The sequence below is a fragment of the Pelmatolapia mariae genome, linkage group LG10_11, assembly GCF_036321145.2.
Source record: "Pelmatolapia mariae isolate MD_Pm_ZW linkage group LG10_11, Pm_UMD_F_2, whole genome shotgun sequence".
NCBI lineage: Eukaryota > Metazoa > Chordata > Actinopteri > Cichliformes > Cichlidae > Pelmatolapia > Pelmatolapia mariae.
The window spans coordinates 17,888,210-17,905,879 of NC_086236.1; the positions used below are offsets into that span (position 1 = coordinate 17,888,210).

At 41.2% G+C, this 17,670-nt stretch overlaps 1 protein-coding gene across 24 annotated transcripts in view; it reads left to right on the forward strand.

Annotated features, from left to right (window-relative positions):
- Nucleotides 1–1,165: 1,165 nt before the first annotated feature.
- Nucleotides 1,166–17,670, forward strand: part of nbeaa (neurobeachin a) — a 108,026-nt gene continuing 91,521 nt past the window's right edge. For 16 of the 24 annotated variants that reach the window (XM_063486905.1, XM_063486909.1, XM_063486912.1 and 13 more), the window contains exon 1: nucleotides 1,166–1,951. In XM_063486905.1, the coding sequence (XP_063342975.1) occupies nucleotides 1,631–1,951 (321 nt within the window). In that variant the 5' untranslated portion in view covers nucleotides 1,166–1,630. The remainder of the gene's footprint in view (nucleotides 1,952–17,670) is intronic. The other 8 variants (XM_063486921.1, XM_063486922.1, XM_063486924.1 and 5 more) reach the window with 1 other exon arrangement.

A 17,670-nucleotide genomic window follows, 5' to 3' on the forward strand; every position in this document is an offset into this window, starting at 1 on the left:
ACCTGGTACTCTAGGCAGCTTAAGTATTACGTTTCATCCAGACGTGTTTAGGAGGAGTTACAGAAATACAGATATACACTATGATCATATAGGGTAAGATTCATAAAGGATCAAGTCATAACTATAGCTTTCTGAAGGAGCCATAAACATAATGAAGCCATGGAAGATATATAGATATATATAACATTTTTAATTTAACACAAAACACATTCACTTCTATTACTGCTCAGGTTTGAAGTCCCTCTCTCATAAACACACCTGAACCTGAGTAGATTACCAACACATGGGCCATGTGACAGCTGAGGGAATTAGTGTATTATTGTATGCAATACCCGTCATATATGTTAATTTAATGCATAATTAAATGCCCCCCCCCCCCCACACACACATACACACATTATGTCATATTATTTTAAGATAATCCACGTACAATTACGAAAAACAGTTTCCATGGCAACTGCTTGTAAACACATCTCCAGGCAAATATTTGCACATTCTGTTATGTGCTGCTGAGTTTCAGCCAGAAGGGATACAAAAACAAACAGAGAAGTGAAAATAGAAGGTTTTTTACTTTATTTCCTGTCATACAAAGATATCAGAACAATTAGCCATATTATTATTATTATTATTATTGTTATTATTTTAAGTTAGGCAGTATAGTAAGGACCACGCTTTGCAAACCAGAAGGCAAAATAAGGATGGAGAGGTGATGAGGTAAGGAAAGTGTGAAAGTGAAAAGACAAAATTAATTTCTTGAAAAGGAAGACAGTTGAGGACGACATAAAAAAAAACGGGGAAAGTGAGAAAATCACACAAGAACAGATTAGTGTCAGGAGAACAATAGTGGGATGCTTAATGGATAAACAAAGGCACCAGAGCTGAACTGGGGGACAGAGGTAAGTGGGACAAATGGATGGCTTCTGAATATATAAACAGCCTCTGTCTGGAAACCAGGCGCCCTAAACTCCATCTGGATTTACCCCTGCACTACACCCAAAATACATCTGTGGAGAAGTTGACCCAGCCTATTTCTGCTACTTAAAGAAATGTAATGAAAGTTCCATCATTAATCCATGTTCGCACCCTCGCACTATTAAATATTTATAAATAAAACAATATATATATATATTTATATTTTTTAAAATCCCCAATAACACACAGTTGTTTCGAGTGTGCTGTGCTCTGTGTGAACCCATGCATGGATGGCTCCATGTTATTCCGCTTCAGCACCCTCCCAGAAATCCTCACACTGCGCATGCGCGGCTAAAGCGCGCTACCGCAGACAGGGGGCGTTAACATGGCGCTGTCTCCTCCACGACCGCACTGACTGCAACCTGCCAATGAGAGAGAGAGCGAGAGAGGAGAGAGACAGAAAGAGGAGAGAAAGCGAGAGAAGCGTAGGTTTCCATTCCTGTCAAGCCTCCATCATTTTTTTCTCCTACACCTATGAGTCCCTACACATTTTCAGGTGGATAGGGTGAATTTCCAGAGTTTTTCAAACGCCGCTCCCCCTTGTTTCACCTGCGTAGTGGATGGTTTTTGTTCGGCGGCAGCAGCAGACGCCCGAGCTTGTAGAGCAGGTGTGAGGGACAGCGGCGACCGCTCCTCTCCTCCCTGTTTCCGAGGGGAAATGTCGAGCGAGAAGCCGGTTTCAGCACCACCGGGCTCTGCTTCTTCGCTCACGGACACGGACCGAGAGTCCCATCCTCCGGCGGGCTCCTCCGCGCAGCAGCCGCCGCCACCGCAGCAGCAGCAGGTCGCCGCGGGCGCTGGCTCCGGCACCACCGGGGAAAGGATGGTGTCTGCAGCCGGCTCTATGGTCCTCCCGGCCGGGGTGATCAACCCCGCTGTTCCGATAAGGAATATCCAGATGAAATTTGCCGTGCTGGTGGGCCTGATCCAGGTCGGGGAGGTTAGCAACAGGGACATCGTGGAGACGGTGCTGAACCTGGTGAGTGGGAGCAGGACCGAGCAGTCCTGGAAAACGCTGAAAGGAAGCCATAGAGCACAGCACAGTCGCTGCGCCCCAACCCGCTATGTTTTATTTACGATGCTTCGCTCTCTCCTGGTTGTGTGGCTTTCAGGGGATGATGTCATTTGTTTGTTCGAGAGATGGTTGATATTTCTCTTTTATTTCCTTTAGATGAAACAAGGCCGCTGTAAGAAATAATAGTGTGTTATATTTAAGCCCAGAGAAGTTGAATGAAGCATGTGACCCCACCGAGGCTCTGAGGGTAGTCTAATCACCGGCCATTGTTGACTAAATGACCCGTTTGCAGTAGCTACAACAACCGGAGACATTCGCAGTCAAACTGTGGGGGATACTGAAAAAGTCTATGCAGGCTATTCTCCTGACCCCGATATGTACCCTGAAGTGATGCATAGGCAGATTGTAACAAGCCGCGAGTGGTTTTAATGTTGCGCACAACATCAGGACCCCTACAACGTACTCCATTCGTGTCCCTAAACGGGCAAAATCATGCATGTGTGCACGTCCTGGCAGCACAAAAACAAACAGATCCAACGCGGACAAAGGCCGACTAGCATTATGCTACCATCGACATATGTGTGTGTGTATGAGAATGGGTCAAAATTATGCACAGGCCTATTGTTGGAGGCAGGGCCCTGCATCCCGAGCCCAAAGGAGTCATATATACGTTTGTGTATAGGTGGCTTTGGAGCTGTTAATGGTTTATATTACTCTGCTTCAAGCAGCCATTATTTCTGGAGCACATATACGTTTCCACCCCTCTTCCATCTTCACCCCTCCATCGGAGGCTTGTGTCGGCGATGCAGGGCCTAGATCAGAGGATTTAATCCAGCTGGGTTTTTTTTCTTCTTCTTTTTTTTCCATGACTGGTGTGTACTGTTACGAAACAGATGAGCAAAATATACAGCCGATGTAGGTCTGGAAGACTAATGCTTTTGGGGGGAGGTATAGGACGTGTGCGCGTTGGCTGTGTCCCCCTCCTTCATCTATCAGGCGATGGCGTGTGCTGCATGATATTACATGCATCTAGCATGGAGAAGAGGAGGAGGGGGTCTGATCATTATTGATTTTCTTTTGAAGGTAGAATAATAATGACTTGATAATGAATTTTTTACCCGATTACAGTGCAGCGAGTCTGACGGCCTGTTAACTCACTGGATGCTTGGAGCAGGACAGCCTACAGTTGAGCCAAACCATTTTGATCTCAGTCAGACTGTGGTGAGCCATTCTGATTCAGGTCGCCTCTCATCTCCCCAATCGATTATTGGTACTACAGGGAAGTGCAGAGGGACTTTCGCTGGCTCACTCCAATCTTGTCTCCTTCTTTTACAACCCCCCGGGTTGCACAAGCTGATAACCATCCATCCTGTTCCACGGCCTCCTCCTTCACTCTGGAGGGACTGAGAGGAGTGATGCTGCCTGCATAGACTAGGTTGGCAGGGCAGCGCCATGCATTTAAAAGCAGGTGGAGAGGGGTTGAGGGAGGGTGGGGGAGGAGAAGAGAGAGTGGAGGAGGAGGTGGTAGGATGCTGCAGTGGCTATGTGCTCAGAAAATCACCAGCTGATGCAGCGGAAGAGGACAGGACTGGTCCACATCAGATCAGTGAAAGCCCATCAGAGCATTCAGCTGAAATGCACTCTGCATCATTTTATGTAAATAACCCGCTTTTAAGGCCTTAATGTTTATTTGCGAGTGTTGCATTAGGCCCGACACGCTGACAAATTAAAGCAGCGTGTGTTGGTCATACAAAGCTTTACTTGCTAAATCCTGAATTGAACAATCAGTTCTGGTTGCAAGGCTGCCAATAGCTAAGCCTGTTAGGGAATTCGGCTGCCCAGCTCCTTAATTAAAAGAGTTGAAACAAAGAGGTGTGGAGGCAGGAAACCTCAGTGGTCATGCTGCTGGTACAATGAGTCCACTGTGACCCAAAAGCTGATCCATTATTCCAATCAGTGTGGGAGACCACAGCAGCCACATTCTCCTCCACCGGGGCTTTATTGATCAGATCCCACTGCGGCTGGAGTGAACAGATGGGCTTGTCTGCTGTATCAGATATGCTCCTTGGTGTGTATGGCGACATGAAACTGTAGAAAGAAAGAGAAGAACAGTTGAGAGATGGCAATTCAAATCAACTTTGAGCCCGAACACTTCAGTGCTGCCCTTGTTTATTCTTAATCTTTTAATAAGTCCACACACATAGACTAATAGACCTGCACTAGGTGTGGGGGGTGCTGACAGCAAGGTGCTCAGCGATTATCATCAACAAGGCATCACAGTTGTCAAGGCAACACCGGTCTTTGATTGCCTGCATCCAGACGCTCCACCACCTGGTGTTGCTCTGCACTTCCGGACTTCTCACACAGCACTCTTCCACAGCGTTTCTTTGCTCTCCCTCTCTCTCTAGCTGCCTTTGTCAGTCTCCTGTTTATGTGCGTAATATATCTTAAAGTACAGAACAGGCGATGAGTTACTTTTTTACTTATTGTATCTCCCATTGGGGTTAAGATTGACGTGAAATCTTGCACTTGTAAAGTCCATAGCATGTGATTTTCATACCTCGCTGAGCCCTATGTGGAGGCATCTATGATGGATGTGTTTGTGTTCTAATTTATTCAGTCTTTCTCTTAAATTTGTCACCTGTCTGTAGGTAAGTAGATGTACATCAAACCGCCTAATGTAGATTTTACAGATCAATGGTTCTCAGTCTGGGAGTTGAGGCCCTTTCCGAGGGGCTGTGGGATAAATCCAAGGGATCATAAGATGATTAATAGGGGAGGAGAGCAGTAAACAGATTTATTTTTTCAGACGTTCATTTAATCTTTTGCTTTTTTTTTCTATCCTTAAGAATTACTGAGTAGTTTTACATTTTTAGGTCCCAAGTAAAAGCGGGGACCCAGATCTCTTCAGCTGACCTGGAAATATTCATCTGGTGTTGCAGTAATTTAAAGTTTAGGCACCACTCTTATGGGCAGCCCTCTTCACGATGGGATACTTCAGTCTGTTTGATTGGGCCCATTTCACAGTTGAGTTTTCCCCTTCCAAGAACTTCCTGTCGTTTGCCTCACTGCACCGTTTGTTCTGTAGATTTTAACCCTAAAATCTTTCTAGTTAATGTTCAGCCACTTCTTCCACCCAGTCGCTGGTTATTTGTGTGACACATTGTGATGCTGGTGGAAGAAAACCAGGTGAGAAGCAATTTTTGTTGACAGAGAGAAGAGTGTTGATGTGTGACTTATCTTTCTGAAGCGTACTGTCATATCTATTCTTTGTTTGAAGAACTGAGACATATATTTCAAATGCATCTACAGGCAATACTGTCAGTCCCTCTGCCTCAGTACAGCACCAGCTGGGCTTATTTATAGGCGGCTTTATCTAGTTGTAATGCTTTTTTTGGGATCAAAACGGCGTGTTTATCTGGGATAGAAAATGATTGGTGACACACTCTGGCTCACTCTTAGTTTTTATGCCACCTTCTTTGCTTTTCCTTCCCTCCTTTGCCATCCTCCTCGGTCAGATGCAATATCTTCTGGCAGTGTCAATCCCCACCTGAGCCTCCTCAGTGGTCCCACTGACTCTCTGTTAGCAAACGTCTCATTATTCTTGTCCACACGTTCCACAATCACCAAGGTCACCTGATCCTGAGTCCTCAGCCGGCAGAGCGAGACTCGGCACAGCACACCAAGTCAGACACATCCTGATTATAAAAATACACCGAGGTGAATGCAGGCACACTTCAATCCATTCATCGAGGTTATAAATGGAGGAACAAATGCATCACAAAGACTCGCTCTGTGTCTTTGAATCTCTGTCTGGTGCGCTGCGACTCTGGCATGCTGATTTATGCTTCATGGATTTGTAAAGGAATAGGTCACCCATTTTCAAGATGCATTTTGTGCCATTGTACTTTGCCCTGAGGTGGTTTGAGACATCAGCACAAAACTCAGTTTAAATGAACCGTTTTTCAAGGGTGCCCCGTGGCTGCATACCTAGGGCATAGGTTAACTATTTCCCTGCAGCACTGTGATCTTCTTGCATGGCCTCGCGGTGGAATAACAGTGCGTCATCTGGTGCTCGCACAGCCGTGGAGATGGGCGTATTAAGAACCATCAGCTAACAGACTTGAACAGTCATTTAAATCATGTGCTCCCTTGCTAGCGTGGGTTAAATGGACTTTTGAGTATAGTGAGTAGTTTTAAAGACACTAAAAAAGATCTGATTGAAAGTTGTTGGGTTTTTTAACCGTTCAGTACTGCTGGCCCATATTGGACTGTCATATAATATAAGTATTGGTGTGTATATTGTCTGATATGCACATGTATGTTTTAAATCTGTCAGCTCCACTTTGTTTTTTCAAAAAGTGTTTTCCCATCTTCTGCAAGATGATATTGAGTTGGTTATTTTTGGGAAAGATTAGCTGCTGTAAAGCTGCAGAGAAGCTTATGATTGCCAGTTTGTGCCTAAGGTCCACAGGCAGTAAGCAGTGTTAGCTAACAATGTAAACAGTGCTGAACAAAAACACTGCATGAACGCTGTCTTATTTTGTTTCCCTAAATGAGTATGCAATATATACACACATATACACATATGTATGTATATATATATATATATATATATATATATATATATATATATATATATATATATATATATATATATATATATATATATATATATATATATATATATATATATATATATATATATATATATATATATATATATACACATACATACGCACACACACACACACACACACACACACACCTATGTAAGGAAGAGGTAGAGGACAGAAGGTGTGGCTTCTGCTGCAAGGTCATGGATGACTTTGCTATCTATCACACAGCTGGGTTCTCCTGACCTCTGCATGAGCCAAAGGAGAGACAGGGAGCGTGAAAGCCAGGAGGAAAACGATGATGTGGAAGGATGCTCATCTTGTACTTTAAAAAAGAAAAGAACAAAACGTGGTGGAAGGAGAAAGATGGTGAACTAAAGGGTGAGAAATGATGAGAAGGATTCAGAGCGGTTCAGTTTGTGATTGTCCTTCAGGTGCACTTTTATTCTTGAGTGTAACATAGGTCCAGCTGTATGATGTTCTGTGGGGGTCTGATGAGTTCCAGCCCCCCTGCGGAGCCTCATCATGCTGTGGGTATCACTGTTCTCCTCTTTCCTCTGCTCTTTTGGGTAGAGCAGTGAAATGTAGTTGGGAGTCCCATAAACCAGGTAAAATGTAAAACTTTGCACCGTTTGTGATCGAAGCCCTTTTACATTTCAACTTTTAATTGGCCATTTTTCTTCATCGATCACTTGTCACAGCGTGGAATTAACTTGTACTACTTTGTTAGCATGGCTAGCGTTCTTCCAGAGCCGAGATCTGCATCTCTCAGATTCTCCAGCAGTCCAGACAAATCTACAAACTCTTTTCATAGTGTTGCAAATTTCTGGGGAAGGAAAATACCCAATTAGAAATATAAATGTCAGGTTGTCCCTTAAACTACAAACCTCGTCGCTCCCAAATCCTCTTATTAGCAAGCTCCTCCAGAATGATCTGCTTCTGAACCAAAGAATCTCTTTTAAGGCATAATGCTGAGGCCCGCTTTCATTATAATTTCTTTTTCAGCCTTTTTAGCTTGAATTAAAACACGATTTGCGCTAAACTCAAACCAGACTGATTTGTATGCGTGTGTATTAGGCATCCGGGCTAAAAACGTTCACCTCTCTGTCTTAAGGCTCCTAAATTCTGCTTCGGTTTTCTAAATTCCTTCTCATCCTTCGTTAGCAGCTATTTCCAGATGCGGGGTTTTTCCAAGGATAAGCCGTGTAAGATTTTGGGTGAGGGTGTCTTCTGGGAATGGGAAGAAAACGAGGGGCAGAGGTTTGGTGGGGAGGAGGGAGGAAGTGGCTTCTCTGTCACTTCCTCCATCCCTCTAGATTGTTCATCTCCTCTAAGCACATCCACTTCCCCTTACCCACTGGTGTAATCTTGTCTCGCTCTTTGGCTCCCTGGCTGGGTGAAGCGGCCGTTGGATGAATGTAGATGATCCCTTTTATGATTAGGTAATGGAGCTGTCTGCAGCGCCACCCCTCACTGGTTCTTTTTATCGGAATACTTTCTCCGTCTTCTCGTCTTTGAGCATTAGAAGGTCTGGAGGGAGACTTTGTGTTGTCCTGTCATCACCTCTTACCTACTGTTGCTAGGTTTTTGTAAATGCGACTGCAGATGGAAGAGGAGTGCAACAGGGAGATGACATAAGGCGCTCAGGCCTGTTTTCTTTACCTGCAACGCTTTAAATTCTCATAGAGGTTATTTTATGTGTAGTGTTTGATTTCTTTAAAACACCATCGGCATAGGGGTCTTAATTAAGCAAGAGCAGGTTTTATGAATTATGAATGAATTGCATAAGAGAAGCACATGCTTGTTGGCAATTATCGGGCTGAAAATGTAATCGCTTTTGAACCGAACAGTCACCTTCCATGTTTGCTGTATGCTTTAAGGCTCCATTATCAATCTTGATAATTTTTTGATTGAATTTGTTATAATTACCACTCATAAATAATTCAACTTTTATTGATTTATTTAATGCCTCAATATGCTAATATGAGATTTGTTAGGTTAAGGACTAAACTTTGAGTACACTTCAGCAAATCTAAAATGTGATTCAACACATGATTCGCATGATTAGCAAAGTCATTAGCACAGAGGTTCAGTTACTTTTTCCAGTCTGCGCTGTGATTGATGACCCCAGGTTTTCAATAAAGACATTAAAAGTGCAGCTGTTTGTGTGTTATTAGTTTAGGCGTAATTGTGACGTAGATCTATTCAGAAATCACTAAAAACACTCAGCCCTGTAATTCGCTGCATCAAAAGTATCCATGAATAGAAGTAAGGTCTGCATATTAATAATGTCTAAAGTACTTAACCAAAGATAACCAACTCGTCCCTTTGCATTTGTAAAAGTGTAACCAGCTGGACTTTGAGATTTCTCTTAAATTCCTTAAGATATAAAATATTAATTGATTAATTTAATATCAGCTGTTTTTCTCTGGCCTAATGCATTATTCATTTTCACAGCTTCACATTAAAAGCTCCAGGAAGCATATGTTCTCGATTGTTCTGGTTGTCCTCTGCTGTGCTCCTTGTTTCAACACCATTGTGTCTGTGTGTCTGGCTGCTTCATGCTTTTGTGTCTGCCTCTATTGTGTTTTGTTTTTTGTTTTTTTTGTTTTTTCTCCCCCAAAAGTGTGCATTGTCTGCGTGTGATTGTAGTGAGATGGGAGGGGCCATAACAATATAATTCCTATGTCATCTTAATACAAAACATTTGGATCAAAAACACTGTTGAGAATCTTGTTTGTTTTGCATCGGTGTATGCGTGCGTGTGTGTGTGTGTGTGTGTGTGTGTGTGTGTGTGTGTGTGTGTGTGTGTGCGTGCGTGCGTGGGTGCATTTACATCTGGCACAATGACAATGCAGTAATCTCCAAAATTATAACAAGCCACTTTGTTAGATTTACCTGGTTTTTGTGTGCCGGCGAGGGTGCGCCCCCAACATCCCAGAAAGAGGAGAAATGAGTGTTCCTACAGAACCCCTGCTTTAGTTTCCTACACCTTCATCTGCACATTTTCTCTGGCAACACACACACACACACACACACTCTGCTCTCTTCCTTTTTGTAGCCCACATCATTCCCTGGCAGGGGTGATTTTATATTCATGCTGGCCTACTTCGCCTCACTCCCTTGGCTCTAAACACACACACACACACACACACACACACACACACACTTGCCTTACTGGAAGTATAGTTAACTGTGTACCTATTCATCATGCTGCATACTGCAGTGGCCGACGGTTGATTATAGCCAAGTTTGTAGTGTGTGTGTGTGTAATTTTAGTATTCTATATTAGATATCTAGGATCTCTGAGGTATGTTCGTGCATCCCCTACAGCCCGACAAACGGTGTCAGAAGTTGTCATTTAACACCACATTACACTGGTTAGTAGTTCTGCTCTGCATCACAGCAAATCTTTGTCTGCTTTTTGCTTTCCACCCTGTTACACAGTGAGTGAAGAACATCTCAGGACGACATGGCCACCACACGACATAGAATTGAAATAGTATATATATATATATATATATATATATATATATTAGACTTAAAACGTGGTTTTGTTTTTTCATAAGTAAGAAGAAGAACACTAGCTACCCAGGCCACAGTGACACTGTATGCTTTTTTTTGTGTGTGTCTTCCTTTTTTGTGGAGGTGATGCCGTTAGCGTAGCAGCACTGGTTTTGGCTCACAAAATGAAGTTAGGAGTGTGAGCCGTGGTTCATATCATCAAGGGAAATAAGAACAGTATCATAATCTACTGTAGAGTCCTTATTTGGCAATAACATTGTGTAGGTGGGCTGGATATCAGTCAGTAGTGTCGACAACTGACAAGAAAGCATTTCGGGCCATGACAAATCTTACATGTGGGGTCTTTCCAGTGCAGGTTCTTGGAGTAGGTGCTAAGTGGAGCGTATATTTACACAATCGGCCATCTTAATCACCTGTTCTGTGTCCATTGAGGTGTAGGATCAACTGGACTTACGAGGAGAATCATTTTGCGGCAGCTTTGGCTGTGGTGTCAGTTGTAAATATGTCAACACGACGACAAACACAAAGACGGTTGCTGCAGTGTTGTTTCCTGTGCAAGCCTATATGCCGGGTTTGAAGTTGTTTATAGTGAGAGGACTGCTACATCACCTGTAGCAGAGTTCAACCAGTCTGTATTAAGCCAGGGCCATTGAAGCCTGTTCTTCTGGGTGGGAATGTGTAAGAACTTACTTTGTTTTACATCTAGTAACCATCTGGTACAAAAGTTTATTGACTGATGTTTGGATCTAGCACCGTTCTAGTCATCTATGTTAGCGTTGGCAGCTAGAAATATTAGGTGGAAACCTGGAAAAGCCAATACCGGAAATTATAGTAGCCTACTAGTAACCTGTCGACCTGTTTTGTTTTGTTTTTTGTTTTTTTGTTTTCTTTTTTCCTTGTTTTGTATATAGTTTTTTCGTTTGTAGCTCTAACAAAATAATTGCAATGACCCAAAAGCCAGCTATATATATATTAGATTTCATTTTGACTGGTTGTTTTTAAATCAGTTTAATTTCTGAATTTTTGTTTTTAATCCAGAGTTGATTTTCCTATTGATTTCCTTATTTTAGATTAGGTTTTATTAGTCATCAGTGTCAGAGTCAAAATTTAGGCATTGCAATAAAAACACAGAATGTCTTGAAATCAGTGCCTCATCAGACAGGTTGTAACATTTTTACCAAACTAATAAAAACTAAAACTAAGAATTTTTTTGTTTTGTGTTTTTCCAAATTTAAAAAATCATTTCAGTTAGTTTTAGTTAACTATAATAACCTCAGCCTCAAAAACAGCAGTTACTGCAAAAATCAGCCTCACTCCATTTATTCTCTGGAACAGAGAAACTGTAAGCACATGCAAAACAAACCCTCTGAAGCATATCAGGGTGTGTATGTGTGCTAGATCACAAATACTGCTATAATCAATGCTCTTGCAGTAGTTGCATTAAAAGCAAGATAAAATATAGTCAGTGGGTAAAGTTGAAAAAAATAAAATGTCATAGCTTCACTGAAAGTCTCCTCCTCCAGTTTACATCTAAGTATAAATAATGGCTTTTCTTAGATTGCTCATTAGATAAAGAGCTTATTTTTGTTGTTATGCTGCTCATTTGAGGCAGTTCTTCCATACAAGTACACAAGAATATTACAGATAATATATATAGCACACATCTAATTAAAAAGTTAAAATACAAAGACAGTGGCAGGCTCACTCTCGGTGCCCAGCAGCCAGTCTGAAAAGATGCAAAACCTCGTACATCTTTGAATTTAACAGACTTAACAGCCAATTTCTTTTTGTTTACCAAAATGCATAAAAATGTATTACATTAAATGAGTTAATTGAACACCTCTGTAAATGCTTCATGACAGTGTGGCCTGTTTTGCCTGACCTCTGTGTATTTGCCCACCAATCAAAAGTTGAAAAGGTGCTGATGTTTCAGTATTTCTCCATAGGATGGAAGAAAAGAACTAATGATTGATGGAGAGCAAGATGTTTGTAAAGCCCATCCTGCCCTTAGCTAGAAGCATCTGTGTGACATTCCTAAACCTATTTCATAGTAGTTGAGAAAAAATAAACCATGTCACAAAAGGCTCAAAATCCACTGAAAAACTCTTAACAGCATGTGGAGTAGTGTTTGTGATGGTAAAGTGCTAAATTATCACATTTAAAAAGAGCTGTGCTGTCATAAGACCTTACAAAGCATATAAATAGAAAAAAACTGTGTTTTGTGACTTAAATCAAATAAGTGAAGAAAATGCATAAAAAAAAAAATCACTCATTTGTTTTAACCTGAGAAAATAAAAGCCAGTTTTCAACTAAGCTGGGTGTGCCATTTTATTTATTTAATTTTCAACAGAAATTTGGTTTTGCAAGCAAAGATTCAGACGCACACTCACAGCCACACAACATGTAATTAGCATTGAAGCGCCTCATAAAGTTTGCCAAAGTAAACCATGGGAGGACCACCATCATGAAAATACTCCTAACAATAAACCCAGTCACTCAAATCACCTTCACACAGCTAAATATGAACACTTTGAAGAAGCTAGCAAAGGGAAAATGGTCAAAGCTAAAGCTAGAAGGAACACAGAACCAGCTAGCAGCCTCAGTATGAGCAAAGCATCAATGGAATTACAAGGAGAAAAGCACCAATGTCCCGTAAACATGCTGGGAAATTATTTAAAAACCTGGTATTGTTATATAAATCTGTTGCACCTGCTCTTGTTTGGGAAGGTAAAATATGTCACGTAAAGGTGTCTGTAGAGCGGTTCATTTCCAGTGAATTATTTATAACTAACTGTTTATAATTAATTATTTATATTTAAAGAGCACTTTATTTTCAGTTGTTTCAGGGAGAGAAGATGATCCTGCAGCTTAATGCAATTTGGAGGAATTGTAAAGTTTACACATTTCTTTTATAATGAAATTAAGTTCATGCACTGAAGAAACGTCATCATGTTGCCTAGCAACCATTTCCCAACAGGCTAAAGAGACCTGTTTGTAGCGTTTATGCACCTGTAACATCTTGTGTTGTATCATTTTAATTCCATAACAGTGTCATCTCATTAATTATCCCTAAAACTTAAATAATCCATGATATATTATGACATCAAGATGTTGCCTAGTAACCAGCCAACAACTAACATCATGAAGTAAACAATACTAAAGCACTGGCATGTACTGGTTGAATTAAATTAACTATGACTAGTCTTACAAATAAATATTGGAGAGAAAAAAAACATATTTATGTTATAATTGACATTTATAAGTTTTTGGTATTTATGAGTAAAATGACACAAACCAGTTATTCAAATAAGATGTAACCACATTTAGAAATGTTCGTTTTTGATACCAGCAGGACAACCATGATCCTGTAGCACTATGTCATCGTTTATCCTCACCCCTCCTTCAGGCACTTTCACACTCGGAAACCCTCGAGGAGAGAGGTACAAGAAATCATTTTGAAGCCAATATCTGACAGTGTTGGTGACTCACTGTACTAACCTCCAAAAGCCCCTGTGCCTCACCAACCCACCCCTCTATATCACTGTATCACCACTGACCCCTTACCCTGCACTCGCCACATTCAAGCTCTGAATGCGGTCAGCTCAGGGTAAAGGTTGGATTATTTTATCTGAGTGCAGAGATGGAGGCTCTTATAATCAAGTTAATGTATGGATTCAATAGATGGCTGAGTCTCACCCTGTGCATTGTACCGTGGGGGTCACGCATGGAAATTGTTTCATTCCCAGTTGCACAGTGACCTAAATGAACTAATCTGGCATTGCTGACAAGAATCATGCAGACATCGATTTGTGAGAGTGAGAGTGTGTGTGTGTGTGTGTGTGTGTGTGTGTGTGTGTGTGTGTGTGTGTGTGTGTGTGCGTGCATAGATAGTCAGATAGATGGATGGATGGATACCTAAAATGTGATTTTGTTGCTTGCCTAAGGAACTGGAATTGCACTGAAATGTTTATCTCCAAAGCTGCTACAAATGATTCATGAGATGTCTGTATTTGAATGTCACTGCTGACTCCTGCCAGGAGTTATTTCTCCCATGACATAATTTTAGACACTGCAGTTTTTCTTTTTTTCCCCTTTTTTTTTTTTTTTAAATCATAATCTTTCCGTGTGTTTACTCTCTTATTTCAAGTGTGAGGCCTTCTTGGCAAAGAGAGCGTGCATGCTGGCATGGCTCTGTGATATTTGAGAATGGATTTTGTGTTGATATGACCTTTTGATTGGAAATAGTTTGTGTGTGTGAGTGAATTTGACATTCATGAGATCATTATCTGGGGAGCCTGTTTTTTTTATTTTTTTTGTACCTTTATAATAACTGGCACTTAAACATTTTGTGTATGTGCAGTTATAATTTTGAAAGCTCAATATTATTTCATTGTAGTTAGACTGGAATTAGGAGTTGGATATTGGCCATTAATACCTAACCTAATGGCAGCAACAGTGAGGCATTTATTAATTACTTTCCTCGATTTGTTTACTAATAAACAAATCCATATGTGTAGTGGTGGATGACTTATTATGTAAATATTACTAAATAGAGTAAAAAAATGACTTAAATAGTGGTTTTGTAATTGGTTTCAAAGAAACCAAAAATGGTTAAATTTTGAGTACATTTTGTGTGTAAGGAAGGCATTTCTGGTTAACTTAATACCACAAGTTTTTTCATAAACGTTGTTGCGTATGTAGTCTTTAGATGTTTTTAAATGTAACTCCAGCTCATATTTTTGGGTTCTAGTTGCCCTTCTTTACGTCTCAAAGTTAAGTCTTTCGATTAGGTCTTTCTAGCTCGCTCACACATCCATTAGTTATCTATTAGCATCCAAGAAAATATCCTCCAGGATGATGGCATGCACCAAAACAGAAGTCATCAGATAAATGGAAGCTATGAGAGATAAAGTATTAATGTATTAAATCCCCTAAAGGCATGCAAATAATGCAAAAGACAGAAGGAGATGACTTGAAAACATGGTTTATGTAAAGTAAAAAAAGAAAAGAAAAAAGAACTGGCCAAAACTGACTTGATTTGAATCTAAAATGATCAACACGAGCACAAACTTCAATTGGTTGTCTTTCAAGGTTTTATTTCCAAAGCACGAGCTTCTGACAACTGCTTCTCTGTTACCGCTGTTTTTGTTTTACTTCAAACGCCTCATGTTCACCACTGTCCAGCGTGGAGGACGAGTCTGAAGTAAAGCTGATGCAGTGACAGGCCTGTACTGCGGTACAGCACCAGCCTAACAGATGTGTAGTTGAGGCCTGAGCTCATTCTTTTGGCCGTCTTTTATTAAAAAGCACATTTTGGAATTGTTAGAGAATAATTATATAATAAAATACGTCAGAGCCGAGTTTGGCTTCAGCAAATTTGGCTTCTTTGTGTTCAGTTTTGTAATTGTCTGGCTTGACTTTTGATTATCTTGGGTGTGTGGGTGTGTGTGGTCTTTTTTTTTTTTTTTTGTACAATAACGCAAAGTACATCATGGTCCGCTAACCCCTCAGCCGTATTTTGTGTGTGCGCGCATTTGAGTGTGTCATTCCTGACTGTGTCTTATGATGATGGATTACTGAGACCCACTGGAGCTGCTTGCTCCTGCTCTTATCCTCCATCAACTGCGGTTCAATGGAACAGTACTCTCCATTGTTTCAGCTGATGGCAAACATGCACAGAGGCACACGTTTGTGTGTGTGTGAGTACTCACACACACACACGCACACACACACACACACACACACACACACACACACACACACACACACACACACACCATGCATGCACACATCCTATCTGATGTAGTGCATGCACGACAAACCGAACCAAGCAAACAGATTAGCGATCCTGAATTGCCACCAGCTTGGTGCGAGGCAGGTCTGCTGGGCTTATCTAGTGATCTTTGAACTTAACATCAGCTAGTCTACAGCCGCCTCATCTCACAGACACACACACAAAGACGCACACACTCAAACGCATTCCGTAAAAAGGCAATCATCACATAACTGAATATGGAGCCAAGAAGAAACACACACTTGCAGATATAAAATGCCAGACTACTTGCATACTGCAAACAAGTTACTCTGATCAATCATTCCTTGCGGAGGCTGAGAAAGAACAAGGAGCACATAGTGACTTACACCCAGTGAGGTGTAAGCAACACGCTGGATGCCCTGTAGGACTTCACTTCCTCTCAGCTTTGAAATTATCACATTTTGAGTGAATCAGGAGACAAGTTGTGAAAGGCCTTGTTAAAGTACAGAACGCAAGCCTCGAGTGCTTCCTTCTGAGGCTCCCATGACATAACGCACAAGCATGCCCTTGTTACTTCCTGTCTTGAGGAAAAACTGAAAAGAGAAATTGAGTTACATCAGTTCCTAGACAGAATCTGCTGTTTCCAAGTGGAAGAGGACAAAAATGCTGAAAGAAGGGTCCTTAAAGTTCCACTTCAGCACCTCACAGTTTAACTAATGCCTTCATCCGGCTTCAGCAGCATCTCTCATTTGTTTGATGCAGTCCTTCCCACGGTGAGAACATGTCCTTGATTTCACTTCTCTCCTTGGCCCTTTCTATTTTTTCTCTCTTTGAGCCTTTCTACTTTAGATACTTTTTCTCTCTCCCACTCCTGACTTCCAGGCATTTTATTTTATTTTATTTTTTTGGCCTTAACACATAAATCATAAAAGTTGTGTTCTGGTAAAAGGCCCAGGCAGTGCTTCCTTACTGCAGCTCTTAGGTGTTCTCCAGAGTCTATAAAGAAGTTACACTCGTGTTCATTCATTCCTTTGGTTTCAGGTGTTAAATGAGCAAAGCTAAGTGCAGCACGTGGTGACTCTGGCATATTTATTTAACGATTTATTGGTCTGTACTTTCCAGAAATGATGAAGCTAATGCTGTTGCCATTCTGTGAAAAAACATTTCTTTTACAAAAACAAGCAGCTCAAAAGGCAGCTGATTGCCTTAATTGCCATCATTAGCTTGATTAACTTAAAAGTCAGTTTACATTTTGGTGCTGCCTCTTGATTACAGTTCACTTAAAATACTTGATCTGATATTTTCTATGAACATGACAAGCTTTTCACCTCTCTCGTGGTATTAAGTGGAGAGCAGTCCTTATGATGTCACAGTTTTGCAACTTTATCACAAAGGTAAATAAAAACACAACCAGCGTAGAAGAACTCGGAACGACTATGAACCTCGAATTTCTCAGATGACCCCACTCTGGAGGCTACGCTTGAAAGACACACACTAAGTTATTAAAATTGTATAGTCAGTTCCTTCAGTACAGAATAAAGTGTCATTGGCTGCTCCATTGTCACATGGGGTTGCCACAGCAGGTGGTGACGCGTGTTTGATTTGGCAGAGTTTTTATTCCAGATGCCCTTTCTGACACAATCCCAAAAGGATTTGCGTCTATGGCTGGAATCGAACGAGCAACCTGCCACTTGCCAAGCAAATGGTTAGACGACTACACTATAGATTTAAAGTGCAGCTGTTTGACTTTATACACGTCTTTGTAGAAAGGATATGTTGCTGAGGGT